General features: G+C 39.8%; 1 protein-coding gene and 1 long non-coding RNA gene across 3 annotated transcripts; one reads left to right on the top strand and one right to left on the bottom strand.

Annotated features, from left to right (window-relative positions):
- Positions 1-9,498: 9,498 nt before the first annotated feature.
- LOC135235646 (uncharacterized) lies at positions 9,499-16,020 on the bottom strand. Its single transcript, XM_064301336.1, has 4 exons — positions 15,847-16,020; positions 13,538-13,774; positions 11,964-13,128; positions 9,499-11,458 (listed from the first exon to the last, which is right to left on the bottom strand). The coding sequence occupies exons 2-4, from the start codon at positions 13,677-13,679 to the stop codon at positions 11,272-11,274; spliced, it is 1,494 nt and encodes a 497-aa protein (XP_064157406.1). The 5' UTR covers positions 13,680-13,774; positions 15,847-16,020; the 3' UTR covers positions 9,499-11,271.
- Positions 16,021-16,187: 167 nt separating this feature from the next.
- On the top strand, positions 16,188-18,324 carry LOC135235647 (uncharacterized). 2 transcript variants are annotated; one of them, XR_010324423.1, is made up of 3 exons: positions 16,188-16,544; positions 17,275-17,312; positions 17,737-18,324. It is a non-coding gene; the product is annotated as an uncharacterized LOC135235647 (long non-coding RNA). The 2 variants fall into 2 exon arrangements; XR_010324422.1 differs by having other exon boundaries at positions 17,275-18,324.
- Positions 18,325-18,892: the final 568 nt, after the last annotated feature.

Below are 18,892 nucleotides of genomic sequence, written 5' to 3'. Positions count from 1 at the left end.
AAGTCTATACTGTAGTCATAATGTCTGCCAACTGGATCATTGTCTTACTGCATAACCCAATTATGCTTCAGCTTATATACAGATGACCAGACATTCACCGGATTTTCTGGACAAAAGACACTGTGTTAATGAACAGGGTGGGACTGACATTTCACCGTCGACCACGTCTTCCTCAGAGTAAAAAAAAAAACCTTGAAATATTTTATTTCCATATATTGAGCTGAGTTTTATGAGTATGCTGCAGTACTTGTGGTGAAATAGTGCCCCACAGTGGTCAAATGCATTTACTCCACAAAACCAGCAGGGAGCTGAGCAAAGACAAACAAGACCAGGTTAAAATCTAGTATATAGCTGGACCTAACACACGTGATCCGGCCGACCAATGGTGTAACTTCATAACTCGGCCGACCAATTGTGTAAGTTCATCACTCAGTCAGTCAGTCAGTCAGTCACAGGCATTCGTGTTTGTAGGGCTGGTCATGCTGTTGCGGTCCAGCCAAAAAAGGCAAAGAAAGCATTGGATTAAAGAGCAAGTTATATTTACAGAATATCGCCCCTCTTTACCGGCCTAACCAGTAATAGAGCGTACAGAGTCTGAGGGTCCTTCAGCATGAGGGCTTGCTCACTTTTTCTTGATTTCATGAGAATATTGTTATGGCCCAAAATCCACCCATTATATTAACTGGTGGAAAACAGTTTTGATGTCAAATTTAAGTGCTCAGAAACAAAGCAAGATGCTGAAAACCCCCATATGTAATCAAGCCACAAATTATTAAAAAATGATAGACAGCAAAACAAACCAAAAGTCACAAAACACATATACATAACTAAGCATTGGAGGTAAAACTGGACAGGACAAAGAACAGGCCAAAGTAGCACCTACAGAGGACTACTACTCTGAGAAAATGAAAGACATTAGAACAAAAAGGTCGCATTTCACAGATTATATGTGTTTATGATGGACCACATTAGACCATTTCTAAACAAAAATACAGCAATATACATGGTTCACAGAAAATAAGGAAATAATAGTGAATTGAATTTATGTACTTTCCCATTAAATACTTCCCCAAAGTGTTTTGCTGTTGCGTCAGGGGTGAAATATCTCAACCACCACCAATGAGCAGAGGTGGAAATTCCAGGTTCAGAAACTCCCCAGTATTTAGCTAATCTGCACAATTCTTCAGCCAGGAGGTAGAACTAATTTTTTTAAATTAGGTGGCTGAGTTCATCTTTAGAAGAAACACATACCAGCATTTTACTTCCTGACCCTTGGACTTTTCCACCTCTGCCAATGTGTAGCGCCCATCTGAATGATGCACAGCAGCCAATCTGTGCTAGAATGCTCACTGCACATTAGCAGTAGGGGTATTAAACTTAAAACTGAACAACAGATTGGCATCCAATTCTCTTGATAAATCCAATCCTTTCATATGAAAGGGCCAACAGAAGCAAATCCCCTCCTTCCTGAACATGGCCTTGCCATATGTCACAATAATGTTTTAGTTGTGTTGTACTCCTTTCCCTATAGGGTTCCATTGTTTTGTCACACATTTGCACAAGGATAAGAAGGTGACAACACAATAGCAACTTCATTTTCCTTGTTTTGGAGGGTAATTTTTGAAACCGGTCAACAATACATTATGGACTAAAAGAAAGCCTGGAATTGTGTTATAACCCACAAATGGTTAAACAAGCAGAAACTATGTGCTATGTCTGGCTGGAATAAAGAACAAGCACATATCGTTCTACAAAATAAATAAATAAATACATAAATAGCAAGACTCAAGGAACTTCTTGCATGCATTCACGTAAACATGCTTGAACCCGTCTACACTTACATTCATACTGTTTATAATCTGAATGATCCAAAGGGGACAGTGTGTGCCTTATTCAATTTCACATGAAAAACAACTCTCACCTTGATCATACTTATCTGGCTCTGACCACTGACCCAAGATTTGCTAATAAAGCCAAATGCATTTGCTGCTGATCAATGCCATCTACAGAAAGAGAATCCTTAAAAGGAGTTACAAATTGACCCCAGCTGTACTGCTCTCACCCTCCGCCTCATCCTCAGCGTATGGCGCTTGGTGCTGACAGAGTTCCTGGCTTTAACAGCACGCATTGCCTCTCTCTGCGGAAGACATCTGTGTAAACATGGCATGTGCACGCTATGAACTGCCAACACCAGGCAGTCAACTGGCAGCAACAGTGGTAACCCAGAGAACCAGGAATAGTCCAACACATCAGTCGGGAGACTACACAGTGTGTAGTTCAGATACAAAAGTGCACAATATTCATTTTTTTTTTTAAAAGCTAAATCATAAAACCCTTCTGAAAAGTATGAGTGTTACAGCGCTACAACACCAGTGCATCTTCTCCCCCTTTGTCTGGTCTGAAGGAAACAAACGCCTTTCTGCTGGCCTGGTGAGACCTGGTGAGGGCTTTGTGAAGTGGAACGCTTCCTGACACTGCACTGATGCGATCGAGGCTCTTCTGCTGCTGCTGTGGAGCTCTGATAGCCCTGCACCCCACAGGCCTGTGGCCACCGCGCCTTCATTAGATAAGGGACAGAACAGCTCCTATGACTCTGTCATCATTCCCTCACCACGGAGGGGAAGAGGGGAAGCTGTAGTGAAAGTATTCTAAAATTGAACCACATTTTAAATGATACTGTAATAATAATAATAATAACAACAACAACAACAACAATAATACCTATTACCTATTAGATTACCTAATAGGTGGATGTTTACCTATTAGAGTGCCCACAAAGTCCTACACCATATGCAAATTGAGAAGAACCCAGAGCTCCAGTTGACTTACTGTCATGCAGACAAAAGGAGCTCTGGGAGGAGCTGTGCCTACTGGGAATAAATACCAGCAGCTCCAGGCATAAAAGAACACAGAACGACTGTTGTGAAGGTTAAGAAAGAACATGTCAAATGATCACTTTTTAAAGCGTTGAGTCAGTGCCCTCTGGGAGCTGTCAAAAATGTCTCCAGTGGCACCACATCAGAGCGTTCCATAAAATTAAGATCTTTTCCAGTCCTTCCCTCACTGACACCTCATTGATCTGAGATGCATGTACATTGATAGCCAATATGATTATGAGTGGTATAATAACAATAATAATGATAATAATAAGAAAAAGAGATAGAAGTAGAATAACAACTTAATAATTATAAAAAGAAGAAGAACTTCGAGATTAGAGAAAACTGCCATATAAATGTAAGGAATTATTATTATTATTATTATTATTATTATTATTTCGGATTTTCAGATCTTTTGGATGAAGATAAACCAAGGTCCTGACTCACTGTGGTCATTAAAGATCCCATGACACTCATAGAAAAGAGTAGAGGGTTCCCCAGTGTCCTGGCTAAATTCCCAACCTGGCTTTCACAACCTGCCATTTAATTATCTCCCAGTTTAATTGGCAAAAAATCATTCTCTCCCTCTCCACCTCAGCTGATGTGTGGTGAGTGTTCTGGCGCAAAAATAGCTGCCGTGCATCACCCTGGTGGGCGCTACATATTGATGGTGGGTGAGCTGAGTTTCCTCCTCATCACTGTAAAAAAGCACTTTAAGTTTAGAGAAAAGCACTATATAAATGTAAGGAATTCTTCTTCTTCTTATTATTATTATTATTATTATTACTTCTTTCATCATATATCAGCAATCATTATCATTTGACCACATGTCCAAGACGAACTGTGGCTCCAGTTATGGGCAAATAGATCTTATGACAATACACACCAGTGGTGAGTAAGGCAACAGAAGAAAGACACAGATATTAAAATGAAAATAATGGCAAGAGTGAAATACAGTGGTGTGTCTGTGATGTTATTTGATTATTTGCATCTACAGGTCCTGAGGCTCTTGTTAAGGTCAAAGGAATCAGAAGATCTCTAACAAGTACCATGACATTTTGGCCAAAACGTGGTTCCCTCTGCCAGGAAGCTCAAACTCGAATCAACCAAAAAATGTTTAACTGACCACAAAACAACTGTTTTGTAATGGCCATTTCAGACTCTCTCCAGACGATTTTATGAATTGAACGATTGAGTTGAAGAAAAATTTGTGGATTGAAGAGGGTGGTCCATAAGCACAGACTGCAGGATCAGAAGGATCATGAAAGATTCTGTATGGAGAAATGGTGGAAGATCCCTCCCACTATGCTCACCAATTGCATCAAACTTGGTAATGCTATGCTTTTGAAGACAGATTGTACAAAGTATTGAAAACAGGTGTGAATAATTGACATTGTTTTTGAATACAAATTCTACATAAAATATTTTTCTCTGAGCAATCCTGTGAGTATTAAGGAACATGCAGCTTTATTTGCTTGTCTATAATGTTGTAGGGGACTGTATACATACACATACATTCTTAAGAATAATAATGCACACACACACACACACCATTTACTACTGTAAAATAATTAATTGCAACATAAACCTTTCCTCTGCTATTGGTGTGGTGCATGAGTGCATGAGATATAATAACATAATGAACATAATATCTTAAAAGAGAAGCTGAGAATGAGAGCAGGCCAGTAACCTCAGTCAGGAGTTTAACCATGTGACAACTTCATCAGAGACTGGAATTTCTTATTTTATTTAATTTTTATAATCACGTTCATCTCATTTCATTCATTAGTAAACTGCAAGTAGTGTAAAATTTGGTCTGCATTGTATATGTACTGTGCAACATTCTGTTTCAGCTTTGTATCTCTAGGTGGGTTAATATGGTCCATACAGACTTCATAAGGATATATTCTGGCCCAAATGATGACAGAACACACTTATTAAATTTCTCATCATTTCTACATGCAAAGCTCCCATAGTACTGGTTGAGTCTTGGTCCATAATTTAATACATGTATGATTGCACTATAGTATGTGTGCCTGTTGATCAGTGACAGTCTGTGTATACTGGATACATGGCAGTAGACATGGGAAACTGTGGCACAGAGGCATTGATGTTCATCTTCAGTTCATCTGGCTCTTTGCACTGCCAGAATTTCATAACTCAAGAACAAATAAAATGAGTTCAAAAGGGAAACATTGTGTGTATCCAGTTACTCCTATCTTGGATGTTGCTACTTTAAAGCTGGTACATATGGCCTAGCGTACGAAAAGTTGGCCGAGCCAGTCTTTAAACATCTACATATTAGACATCTTCTTGCCAAAGCACAGAATAGTTTCTTCACCAGGCCATCCTACACCAGGCTACAAAGGGCAACATTCATATTTAAATGGCTGAGGTCTATCGTCCCGTAGATTCTCACTCCAACCCTAGCAAAGCACCCCTCACTCAACGGCTACCCCCGGTCCCATTTCACCCAATGACTCCCTCTCAGTTTAGCGTTACACTTAATTATGAGTGTCACTGACGTAAGGGTTAGGCATTCACAAGCGAGGGCAGGTATCAAGGCTCCGGGAACCCTGATCAGAATGTACGAAGAATTAGGCCTAATTATCATCAATAATAAATCATCACCACTTAAAAGAATATCACTCTTGTTGGGCACAGTGGGTTACTTTGAACCGCCACATTTGCATTACAAAGCACCGCAGTTTAGACTGGTGTTATCAGTATAGTTAAATCAATGGAATTTGCATCATTTGAGACATTTTTTTTTTGGCAAACAAGACAACACTGTGATGGCCATGATAGTCTTTTTTTGACCTGGCAGTCAAATTACATTTGAATGTGGTTAGCTCCACCGCGCTCTAAGGGCATTAAGCCTTACACAATGCCTGCTGGGTCAACGCTCGCTTTTAAGCCAGCGCTTCAATTTCTTCATTATCGAGGGAGCGTCGGAGGGCCGAACAGGCACTACTACCGCACGCCAAAATTTAGCTCACTCAGTTCTGGGACCACCATTGTACAAGGTGAGTCTTGTGAATGAGAAAAATGAGTGTTAGCGTGCAGGCTGAGTGATTAGGAGGTGAATTGAGATCAGGCCCTGGAGATCTCGTTGAGCCGCTAATTAGTAGAATCAGGTGGGTCAAATTAGGGGTGAAATGAAAACCTACAGGATGGTAGATCTCCAGGAGCAGGGTTGAGCATCCCCGGTCTATTGCTTTCAAATTCCAAGGAATCATCTGAGGGTAGAAGGTGTGCTTACAGTAGTGACATTAATGAAGAAATATGTGAGGCAGTTTGGAAATATATTTGTTTAAAATCTTAACCATCAACACAAGATTCAAAGCTTCTACAGCAGTGATGAGGACTTATCTTACAACCCCTGTGTTAAACCGTTACAACAAAAAGAAAAAAAACTCAAATAATCTAGGTAATTGTATTAAACGCAATGAGGAAAGGGGTTCTTCAGACTATACATACTTATGGGTATTTATCCCCATAGACTGCAAGTTGAAGACTGTTCATAAAGATTTTACTTCTGTTAACCACAAGTCACACATACAATTGCAATTACGTGGAAAAGCCCTGAGAAGCCGACTATTAGTCATTGGTTAGAGAAATTACTAAAAGTCTATCAATGCTTTCTTTCAATGGAAAAGCCAACAAGTGATGTTAAGGGATGACCCATGGACTCTGAGAACGTGTTGTCACAGACTTTATGAACGACGGCAATATTACAGACCCACAGACCAGATCATCAACATTTAATTAAACCTGTAGTATAAGATATATGACTGGCTTATAACTATACTATTTTAATAGAAACAACAGTTGTATTTTTTTGTATTTTATTTATTTTTAATATAAATATTACTTATAGATAACCTTATTATTGGTATTTTCTTTAAAGGTATATGAATAAATGTACATGCATCATTACTTTATTCAATTGTTAAGCAATATGTTTGTATTTAAATTTCAGTAAACATACTAGTTGAAAAAAAAAAAAAAAAAATTCCCAGTCACATCATGAGTCCCATTGGAAGTGGCGCTTGAATAATCACACTCAAGATCACCATGTTTTCTATTAGGGGCTCGATTGGACAGTGCTAAGTATAACATATCACATGCAGAGATGGTCAGCAATGAAGAGTAAGAGAATGGCCCCCTTTTACGATAAAAAATAAATAGATAAATTAAATAAATCTTGGTAAGGATGAGCTAAAAACAAAATGTAAAAGTTCAAGATACAAATGATAACACCATAATGCTCATTCACATTCAGTTTTTGTTGTTAATGAGAATTTCTTTTTTGAAGACACAAGGTTATGCATTACGATATGTTGTATATAGTCCTAACGTTTTCTTGTATAATGCAATTTTTCTTAACATTTCGGCATAACCTAGCTTCAGAAGAGGATACTTTTTAACGTGCAAAAATAAATTGTTTACCACTAATATAATCAATTTCAAAAAGACATGTTTTCACAGTAATAATTTGGGTACTATGCTGACACAAAGAGCAATGTCTAGAGGAGACAATGTTAAATTTAACCAGAACGTTACTACCTGATGACGGTGCTTTCAAAACCAAAACTAAAAATTAAATTTTTTATTAAAACCTGATATAGTCCTAAATCGCAAAACTAAGACTGTAGAAAGGTTTCCATTACACCGATTTAAATGTCAATTCCAAACAAAGACTGTGAAAGTGGAAACTTCTTATTTATTAAACTTGAGACAGATTTCTACCTCAAAAATAAGAACGTAAAACCTTTACCTTGCTTTCCGAAAGGTGAAGATTTTACATTCTTAGTCTGAAAGCAAAGCTTTAACAAAGCTAAAAGTATAAAAATGCAACTTTTCTTTATATCAAAACTGACATAGTTCTTAACTAAGCAGAAGTGTCCATTAAGATTTTGATTTTGTATCGTGGGCATTCGTATAGTGTTGTCTTGACAGAATTACTGTAAACAGCATACAGCACCGTGTGTGTTGGCTGACTGGCATGGGGTAGTCATGGGAATGGGTGGGTGGCATGGGAATCCCCAGGGCTGGGATGTAAGTGGATTAGCCGAGTTGATGACAGACTTACAGAATATTTATAGATCCGGAATGTCTACAGTTATATAATGAACAAATGCCTATTTTTACAGATTAAATATATTCATATCGAGGATGGTAAATTATTAAATGATCAAAACTATTATAACTTCATAAGTGCAGCTATCTTGAAGGCTTTATAAATATATGCATATAATATAAATAATATATGCACAGAGTTGTAAATATTGATCATTCATGTACCAGAAAATCATCCTCTTGTTCGCAGTTAGCATTTTTTAAATCATTAGATTGCATAGAATATGACTAAATGTAACGCAGACAAATTGTTGTTTACATTTGCGTGTGACATATTTATCTCTTTTCATCAAAAAAACTAAAACAAGTTTTGATACAGCCTACAGCTACTATGAGAAATCCTTACAGGAGGAAAGGAATGTCACAAACAGTAAAGCACTGAGTATAGTGTGTGTGTGTGTGTGTGTGTGTGGGGGGGGGGGGGGGGGGGGGGGGTTGTTGTGTGTGTGTGCGGGTCTTTCTGTGCGTGTGGGGGGGGGCTAAAGACATTTTCCAATTACTGGTTGTGTAACAAATCAGGTGGCATTAATGCATTTCTACTGAAAACAGAAATCAGATCCACATTTTTGATTTATAAGCAATCTATTTATTTATTTTTTAATTTTTTAAATCTAGTTCAAATTATTTTATTTCTCATAAAATAGGCCGGCATACTTCCTCAATTTATTCTAATGTAAAATCCCCTACAGCAAAACACATTCAAGCAGGCACTGCTTCCTCTTGTACAACAAATACAGGAAAAAGGTTCAGTTTCTACTACCTCAGTAAAAAAACTCTGTAATAATCATAATTCCAGACATTCAAGCTTAAATTTTAAAATGACATTCAATACCACTGTGCATATAAACTCAGCTTCATTATGTTGAAGCCAAGTTAGGGATTTCAAATTCTGAACTTAACAAGGCTCCTGGTAAAATCAATTTTTTTTTTTTTAAATCCAAGAAAATGTCTTAAAAGTAAAAATAACAAACATTCTGATAGAATGTGAAAGTTATGTTAAAATGTATGTTTACATATGCAGGCATTTGCATTTGCCATAATGAATCTATTCGGTTGTTAATTACTCATAATACCTCCACTGGAATTTAACCCGCAATTAGTCCATCAAAATAATTATTTATAACCAAGTGTAGCAATGTCGTTCAGTATCGTGTAAATCCAAGAGAGGCTGCTCCAGTGTTTATGTATGAAGGTCATACATTTATTGTCATGTCCATTTTATTTATTTTGTTATAGCATGATTACTTAAAAAAATTCTAATTCTAAATCACAAAACATTAAATGTTTTTTTCAATTGTGAATGTAATTTAATTACCAAATTCTATTCTAATATATTCTGACACATTAATGAAGAATAGAACTCTTTCTATTCCATTCTTTAATGGTAATTAATTTCATATAAATGTGTCATATAAATTTCATATAATGTTTTTATCAAGAAAATTCCATCATATATTCTATTAATCACCACACAGAAGCATTTTAGTGCAGACACAAATAACTTTATTTTGATAAAAGAGATGACTACATAAAGCAGAGATCTGAAGTTACATAGAAATATTTCGGATAGAAAAGTGATTTATGATTGTACTTGTCCTACAATATTCCCTGCGATAAAAACAGCAAAATACATTTAGCTCAAATATTTGAGCATCTCAAGCATACAGCACGAAATGACAATACAATAGATTGCATATCAGCTATTTAAATCCAATGATTGTACATCGCCAATATGTGTCGAAGCATATTTCCAATTATGCAGTGTCCTGTCTTGTGTCCGAAGTATCGACTCTTGTCGGAATTAAATTATTAATGCATGCCAGGCAGGCTAAATCCCTGCAGCATTTGCACAAAAGCAAACATCATTCCACAAAACTGAAAAAGGAATAACTGCTAGGGTAGGACATGTTTGTTATTTGGCTGCAGTTAAACAAATGTATGCATTTGTTTTTTTATTTTTTTATATGGAATGATATGTATTTTCCAGTCTAAAATGAGAAGTGACTTAGATGGCATACTTTTCAATTTTATTCCCTACTATGGACCAAATTGATCAACAAATTATTATTATTATTTTTTTAAGTTGATGGAACAATCGATGGCATTGATCAGACACTGCATATTTGAAATGAGCAAGCTGCCAGAACATCACAAGCTATCAAACACACTCTAGTGAATAATATTAAAAAATAAACAAACGAAAAAAAAAAACAGCTCTAGAACACATTAAAAAAAATCCCTCCTTGCTCTCAATTTAAAAAGTTTTTTTTTGAAATCGCATTAGCTGTGAAAATTATGAAGGAGTGATTGTTTATTCGCAGATATAGCAGGTGGGTGAAAGTGAAGAGCAGAGTGAGAAAAGATCCAAAATGGGCAGGATGTCTGTGAGCACTGCCTACGGATGGCCCGGGTTAGCTGGGGCGCGTCAGCGTGCGGAAGCTAACGGCATCGTCGTAGCGTCGCTTAGAAAACATTCCACTAAAATCGCAAAGAAAGCCATGCAGCGAACGGAAATGAACATCGTCTAACCTTCATCATCGCATTTACAACCCCACATGCTCGGAGGGTTTCAAACATGCACCGGGCGTTCGAGCCGCGAACGGGAGTAGGGGGGAAGAACCAACTTCAAACCCACTTTCGGGGGGGGGTGGGTGGGGGGGGGACGATGACCGATAATCCTGTTGCACGCGTCTCATCCTCGGATAAAGGCGCGGGCGAAGGAACAAAAGCTTCGCGGAATGCCCCGTTCTAGAACAGCAGCTGCGTTTCTTTAAGCGTGTTTTAAACAGCGCCCGGACTGGGACGCGGCGGGTCTCGGTTTCATTCAGTCAGTGCAGCCTTCGGACAGGGGGGATAAAGGAAAACAAGCTCACGCAACTCAAGCGACACGAGGCGTAGCCTCGCGAGCCGGCGCGGGGCCGCGCCCTGGAAAACGAGGGGCGGCCCCTCTCGCACGGCGCTGGAAGAAAGTCTGCATCCAAGCGATTATCACCGCAGCAGAAGACGGTGTACAAAAGACGGTTTTATTGTTCTAAAAGATATTTTCACAGTGCTAGCGGACATCGTCGTCAGTACATCGTATGCAGTACGTTATATGAAAGTAGCTGATTTTGTTTTTCAAACATAGCAATTAATCAAACATTTGAAAAAAAGAAACAACCTATGGCATGCCATCACCTTCCAATCACATTCCAACAACTCTTTCTCTTTGTCATTCTATTGGCCACAGTGCTGGGGGTTGGGGCCGTGGGCATTAGGCAGAGGCGTCTTGTTTATGCCGCTGGCTGCGAGCCTTATACACCTCAATGAGAAGATCTTTGACATACTGAATCTCCCGTTCCACCGATTCCGCCTTGTCCCGAAGCTCTCGGTTACGCCCCTCCAGCCCATGAAGCTCCTCCTCCAGGGAGTCGAGCTCCGCCCTCTTGCGCTGTCGATACCTGCAGAGCGGAGACCATGCAGCAGCACAGTTAATAAGCTAGGACTGAAAGATGAGACCTGTTCTTTCCCTTACTGAACATACAGAATGGGCTCATAGGCATTTATCCCCACAGGTTTAGAGCTGCCATGTTATTCCTGAGAAATATTACTGCAACTAACTCTTCTTGTTAAGTCTTGTTCGTTTGCTCTGAAGACAGCTGTATACATCCCTGATTTCATCCTCACATTTAGTATGTTTTAAAATGATGAAATCAACATTTCGTGTGATTATTTATTTAAAGCCAAAGGGGCATCTAGGAATCCTGACTACCGAAATGAGCAAAACTACAAGTGTTTAAAATCGGCCAACAAGCCAGCTACCATGCAGCCGAAGACGTCGTCCAATTATCGGCTTTGGAGACGAGAACCTCTTTCCGCGGCTCTGAATCCAACTACATCCTCTGCGGTCGTGGCTCTGGCCTGGTCCTACGGTCTGGTTCATCTGCACGCTCGGGGCTTCCTCACCTGTGAGCCGCAGTCTTGTTCTGGTCCCTCTTCTTCTGCTTCCGCTCGCCGCCGCCGTGCTCCACGGGGCTCCCGTCCAGCTCCACCTTCAGCTTGACGCCGCAGGGCTCGTCCTTCAGGCCCGGGAGGGGTCTGAGGCCGGCCGCGCCCAGCTGCAGGCCCTCCCCGTCCCCCCGGGATAGGCACTCGCCGCCCTGCTCGCCCAGGAAGTCGGAGAAGGCATAGTCGCCGTGCTGGCAGGCGGACTCCAGGGACCCCGCCCGCATGTGCTCTTCGACCCCACCCAGGAAGCCGTGGTAGGGCTCGACGGCGGCGGGGGGCGGGAGGAAGCAGCCCTCGCTGGCCATCATCTCGGGCTCGTTGGCCCTGTCTCCATGCAGAGTTTCCAGCTCCACACCGTCCTGCCTCATATCCTTCAGCCCGTACAGCATCCCGCCTTCCTTCCTGTGGGGGCTCTCCAATGGCGCCCCAACACAGTATCCCCTTCCCATCTTCTCCCCGCTACACACATCCTCCGCAAAACAGTAATTCTCTTCCTCTTTCAACAATATGGCGCAGTCCCTAATCTTGACCGCGCTACCTAGACAGTACCCCTTCCCTACAGCCTTCTCATCCTCCACACAGCAGTAGCTACCTGCTGGCTCTGTGCTACCTGAGTTATTGCCTTTGGAACTCCAGATATTCTCCAACCCCTCTCCGACCTTCAGCCCATCACAAACCCTCTTGCGACCATTGCCGTTAGGGCGACTGCAGTTGTAAGGAACGGGTCGAGGTGTTTTGGGTCGGCCAATGGGGCCACCGCAGAAGCTCAGCAGGTCGAGTTCCCCAGTTGCCAGGGTAACAAGAAGTGGGCTAGATTCTGATTGGCTAGAGCTGTAAGACGCGTATGGCAGCTGGTAGTAAGACTGTGGCCCCATTGCTGGGGGAACTTTGTCACATTTTTCCAATTTTTCCGCTCTCTTTGGGGTAGATTCGGACAGGAAGTAATCCTCCAGTTGAGCAAGCTCCTCCTGCAGTAGAGATGTCATGACCTCCAAGTCAGAGGGGACCTGCACATCATGTTGAGGGGGTGAGGGGGGAAGGGACGAGCTGGGAGAGGAGTGAGAAGTAGGAAGGTAAGAGGAAAAATCGACTTTTTCCGTCATCCAGTCAGCAAGACCATCACCTGAAAAAAAAAAAATTTAAATTTTAAAATTAAAAAAAAATATATATTATTTTTAAACAAACTTTCATTAAAATTAACAATTGGCATTGAATGGATCTAACCAATACACAAAATAAGACAAGGGTGTGTCCTAGCTATGGCCCTAAACGCATGGAATCGATGCTACGTCCACTCGTATTTCAAACTTAGCTATCGAACTTAAAAAAAAATAAATAAATAAAATTTTCAATAGAGGCATTCAAGCAATAGGCTATAAATAGTCGGTGCATTACCACACAACCTCGATACGTTGCACGCGTTTCCAAAATATTTGATTAGTTTTACTCACTGTACGAGGAGAAGGCGCCTGCTGCACTGCGGTTCCCACCTGGAATGGGGAAAAATAAAAAAGCGTCTCGTGGCAACTTACCAATTAAGTGCTGGCTCTCGGCTGACTCCTCCCCCCTCCGTCCCTGTGATTGGTTGGGGTTAGCCAGTCGGGGAGAGAGAGCGAGGGGGTCTACCGGGCAAACGAGAGGAGTTTTCCAGAGAGGAGCCGACGCCGCCATCATTTCTTCGGTTTCGATTCAACACGTCAAACGTACGCAACGCGTGAGAGTTTGAGAGATGAGCCACAGAGGACAGAGCTGGGGGAGCATTGTGAGACCTAGGAGAGACAGACAACCACGATTCAACCACAGTCACCAAGGTGTCAAATGGATAACTTTTAAAAAAAACCAACATCCTTGCTATGACACCCCCCTTCACAAACACAAACCTACCCTCCACCGCCACTTGTCACAGAGTTAACTCAACAGTCAAGGGTTAACTCAACAAAACACCCAATCACCGTAATGCCAGCTTCTGGTTGTAAAGATGACCAGACAACAAGACTTTACTTCCTCAAAAAGTACATATTTCTAAAATTTTATTCACTCAATGAATTTCCTGTTTAATTAAAGCAGGACCACAGTTTAAATTCCATATACATTAAATTCAAGAGTGTGTGAATCCCAGTGTGAAGCCTTTTGATTCTTTGCTGGTTATACCTAAAGCACAAGGCACCCCCAGATGCCCCACTGTCAACCCTTCAATGTGTTTTCACTCTTAAGTCACCTCAGCAACAGCTACATGAACCAAATACAAGCTGACACTAACCAAGACACAACTGTTACAAATACGCAGAGAACATACCACCCACTTCTGTAATAACCTGTTCTTCTTGTGGAAATTTTTATATTAGTTTGAGCCAGAAAAAATGAGCAGACATGACAACATGTAGTCATATATTATATTATACATATTCCCAAGTAAGTATGTAAGAATATATATATATATATACACACACACACACACACACACACACACACACACACACACACAGGCACACACGCACAGGCAATATATATACACACACTTGGGAAACGGTTTGTCTACTGGGCAGAAAGTGAATTACACTCTCAGAATGGAAACTTTCTCTTTGACCTTGTCGCCCACGCAGAAATATTCGAGCGAGCACATGCGTATTCATTTAGCTGTATTACACAAGAAAGAGGTATACATATTCTGTATTCCTCAAAATCTCTTGTCATATTCTCATTTGTCATAAAGTTTTTAAAACAGAAAGCAGCACTCCGATATGTGTAATCTGAACGCTTTATTATGTTTTTTTTAGCACAAGTAACACTAAAATATAGTAAACATTACTTAGTCAACGGGTAACGTTACATTTAAAAAGTAGCCCCATGTGAAGACGGAACGTCATTAGTTACAAGTTGTTACTACTGCAGCAACAGTAAAATACGTTAGGTACTTAAATGACGTAACGTCCTCAGAAGTCTTCACGTGTTTCGAACTGACAGTGCCTGTCAATTCCCTATTCAGCTAACTTACACTACTCTTCGTGCGACGGATATAATCATAAGACTAACAAGACTAACGACTTAACTAAAGGTCAACACATAAAGCTAAATAATACAAAGCCATCTAGCCAACCATGTTTTCTGACCATGAACGTTTAACGTATGCCAACGTTAGCTAGCAATCAAACTTGTCATGCCTCGTCTTCCCTACATGAGCCAGCGATAATAAAATGTAAGCAAGCACGCATTCATATTTCAAACCAAGCATTAGTTTTACTTCTTAAAAGTATGTGTATTTGGTGACATTCAATAGCTTTTCAATAGTATTTTTAAATGGGAAATCTCAACACAAAAAAAAAGTTAGTTTGCTAGCTTACTTGCTGCTCGATAAAATTCACGGAGTAACCAAGCTTCCAACGTATTACGACAAAAATACCTCGCTAGCAAGTAGTGGCATCGCAGTATACCCTATGAATTATAAACGTTAACCTGACAGCTAACACCACAAGTGACAACACCAACTAATTTGCAAAAAAAGCTACCTAGCTAACTACCAACAAAGTTTTTTCAAACTTTCTCCCAACAAACCATGAATAGGAATAGCTTGGGCATCTGTCAAGCTAACTAGGAAGCTACCTCGTTTGATAGCTTGTCTGCCAGAAGCGCTTCTTAAACTGTCATCAATTTCTATCCAACATTTCAGCTTGTATGATATTAGCTAACAACAATAACCTATTTCTAGTTAACATCATCGCATTTGTAAGTAAAATGCTTTCTGATTTGCTATGGCTAGCTGCATGGCTAACGTTAACTGGCTAACCAAAGTTTCAAGCGCAAGCAACTCGTTTACAAGGAATAACAAAGTAAGCGAACTTACTCCATTCTTGCTGAATTTCTTGTTGGTTTGGAGTGCGTTGCAGCAGCAAAGCACAGAGATAGTTAGGTCGACGAATCTATCAGTTTAAAAAGCCATAGTTCCCTCAGTATGTGCGGGAAAGGACGCAGTTCTGCTGTTGCTTTGTTGTGGTAAAGTTCATTTAATGAAAGTAGGTCTTCACCCACACCCAGCAACCAACCGCGTCACGGGGCAAACGCACGGCTGAGATCCCTCCGCAGACCACTGAACGGACCCCCCACCCCCTCCCCCTCTAAAGTCCCACAAGTTTCTGCATTTTTATGGGACGGGTATACCGATTAAACATGTCATACGAATAGCTATAAGTATTAAACTTTCAGCGAAAATAAGAATCGGAGGATAAAAACTGAGAAAATAACAAGTTGTTAATTTAAGTTTCATGAAAGTTGTCAGTTGTCAACTTTATGCGAGACTGTCGGCGTGCACATACCACACATGCGTTTATAATGATGGGATTTAAATGTTTCGTAAAACTAAACAACTAAACCGGTGTGCTCTTTTATCATTAAATAAGGACTATTTGACACTCATAATGAGGAAGGACACAATATTATACTCAAGAGGTGAATAAGTCATATTGCAGCCCTGTTGCATCAGCTCTACAGACCGCAGAGAAGACTCGTTGGATGTCGTCAGTCTGTCGCTGCTTCATTGGCTCGGTAAGAAACGTTTGATTGGCTGATAGTAGACAGCCACCATCTCCCATGTTTACCTTCTTGACCACGTGTTTCGTGTAAATATCCCGAGTGAGAAGACGTGTAGTTCATGTAAAAAAGTCTGCTGTATAACTATTATGATGTTACTGAATTAGCCGAATTAGAGTGAATGGATACAGTACAAGTGGCATCACGTATTTTGTTTAAATAAATTATATGACAATGACCGTAAGATCACAACTTCCTTTTGGGTCTCTTGCCTGTACGCGACTAACGTAACATTAGGTTAGAGCGCTATTCAGCATCACGCAACCCGTGCATGGAGCCCGCTAAGTTTTGAATAGAGGTGATTCACTATGTCAGAGTTGCCAATCTGCTTCGCATTGCCACAGCAACGCCTCGGGATGACTGTAGTTGCTATGCGAAGAGTCCTGTAGTTTTTTTTCTCCTAGCGAAACCAAAAGCTGATTGAAGCAGCTACGTCTTCCTGTTGCTATAGCAATAGCGAACACTGCCCCCAATTTTAGAAGTGTTTTCTGGTTGCTGTTGCCATGGATTCTGCAAAGCATCTCTGTACCCCGTGTTTACAATGTTCTTTATCTTCACTGAGCGCGCTTCACAGGTTACGTGCACGACTTATTCTTTTTTACACATTGTTAAAGATTTTAGAGAGTTGTTTCAAAATCATTGCACGTGCAATCTCAACTGTCTCATATTTTTTATTTTTCTACAGGTTTTCCTACAGAACGGCCCTTCATTATTGTCCTGATGGTATTGATTATTTGTCATTTTGTATATACACACACTTTTAAATGGAAGTAATATATAATAATAATAATAGTACTAGTAGTAGTATTAGTAGTAATAGTAATAATAATAATAATAATTATAATAATAATAATAATAATTATTATTATTATTATTATTATTATTATTATTATTATTATAATAAATTGACTGTTTCATCTTATATAACCTTTCACAGCCAGTAGTGCACTGTAAACACAATGCTCTTTTAAGATGTAAAAATCTAGAAATTTTAGCACCATAACAGAAACCATACCACCCATATACCAAGTTTCTCTGTCATTAAGGAATATGTTTTTCTAAAGAAAAAAAAAACTGTTATGCACTACAGTGTGTTGCTCTAGAAGTTACTTTTTTCTGGGAATAAAAGAAGGGTTTCTTCCTTGAGGATGCGGCATTTTGTCTGAGAAAGTTCGCCGGAGTCGCAAAGATTGTGGTCCTGATGCAATCTTCATGACTGTGGCAGTAATGGAGATGGAGAGCTTGCTGATGCTCTGTGAGTCTCCAAGGAAGACTCTGACACCTCACTGCTTTAATTGGTCCAAGGAGGCTTGTTTGTGCAGATTGAGAGCAGCGCTGCAAGAGAAACACATGGTACCTCACTTGGGTCTTTATAGTTGTTAGCACATCTTAAGCCTGTTTTTTGTGTTGATGTCTGAAAATAGGGACAGCATGGTTCGTAAAAAGTGTACAATTATCAAAACTGTAAGCGCTAAGGGAGAACAGTCTGACCAAATGCCACTCTGCCAAACTCCAAACCTTTCATATTTGTAAGTGAGCATGTCCTCTTACAAACATTCATTCGTATATGAAATTTGTGATCCTAAGTGTAATTTAAATTATTTAAATTCATCTGCAATGTACAACTGTATTATACAATGGCAGAAAACTGGAAAACTGATTTCCATGTCAAAAAATAACAATTATTTGTTTTCACACAAATGGGTAGCATCAATAAAAAATAAGTCTTCCTTGGGTTACCAGGCTCTTTGTGATTTCTGAGCTCACCAGTGCTCTCTTCCTTCTTAATGGTGTTCCAAACAATTGGTTTTGGTTAGCCAAAAGGTTTGGCCAATGCCTGACAGTTTTTTTCCCTCTTATTTCTCAGCCTCATAATTGTTTCCTTGACTTTCATTGGCAGTACTTTGGTCCTTGTGTTGACAAATGGCAATAAAAGTCTCTAAAGGCAATCAAAAGCCTAGAATCAAAACTAGATACTTAAAGCTATAACTGAAACTCATACCTGGACTAAGGAAACAATTGAACACACCTGACTTATCAGAAACACCTGTGACAGAATTTATCCCAAACATTATGATGCCCTGAAATGGGGGGACTATTTATAGTGCTGTAATTTCTACATGGTGAAACCAAAATTTATTTAAAAAAAAAAAACTTAAATGAAAGCTGAGAATGTGCACTTTAATCACATGTGTTTTTTTAATTACAAATCCAAAATTGTGGACTACAGAGCAAATCAAGAAAAAATATGTTTGTGTCCCAAACATTACAGAGCTTTCTGTATGTGTGTGTGTGTTTCTGTA

Source organism: Anguilla rostrata, chromosome 12 (assembly GCF_018555375.3).
Source record: "Anguilla rostrata isolate EN2019 chromosome 12, ASM1855537v3, whole genome shotgun sequence".
Taxonomy (NCBI): domain Eukaryota; kingdom Metazoa; phylum Chordata; class Actinopteri; order Anguilliformes; family Anguillidae; genus Anguilla; species Anguilla rostrata.
The sequence above is the reverse complement of the archived record's forward strand: the minus strand, read 5'-3'. Positions and strand labels throughout refer to the sequence as shown.

Excerpts from the sequence above, each read along its gene's own strand:
- LOC135235646 (XM_064301336.1), bottom strand. The coding sequence starts at position 13,679 with ATGATGGCGGCGTCGGCTCCTCTCTGGAAAACTCCTCTCGTTTGCCCG. Across the intron at positions 13,129-13,537 it reads CGAGAGCCAGCACTTAATTG|GTGATGGTCTTGCTGACTGG; the intron begins GTAAGTTGCCAC and ends TTTTTTTTTCAG. Across the intron at positions 11,459-11,963 it reads AACAAGACTGCGGCTCACAG|GTATCGACAGCGCAAGAGGG; the intron begins GTGAGGAAGCCC and ends TCCGCTCTGCAG.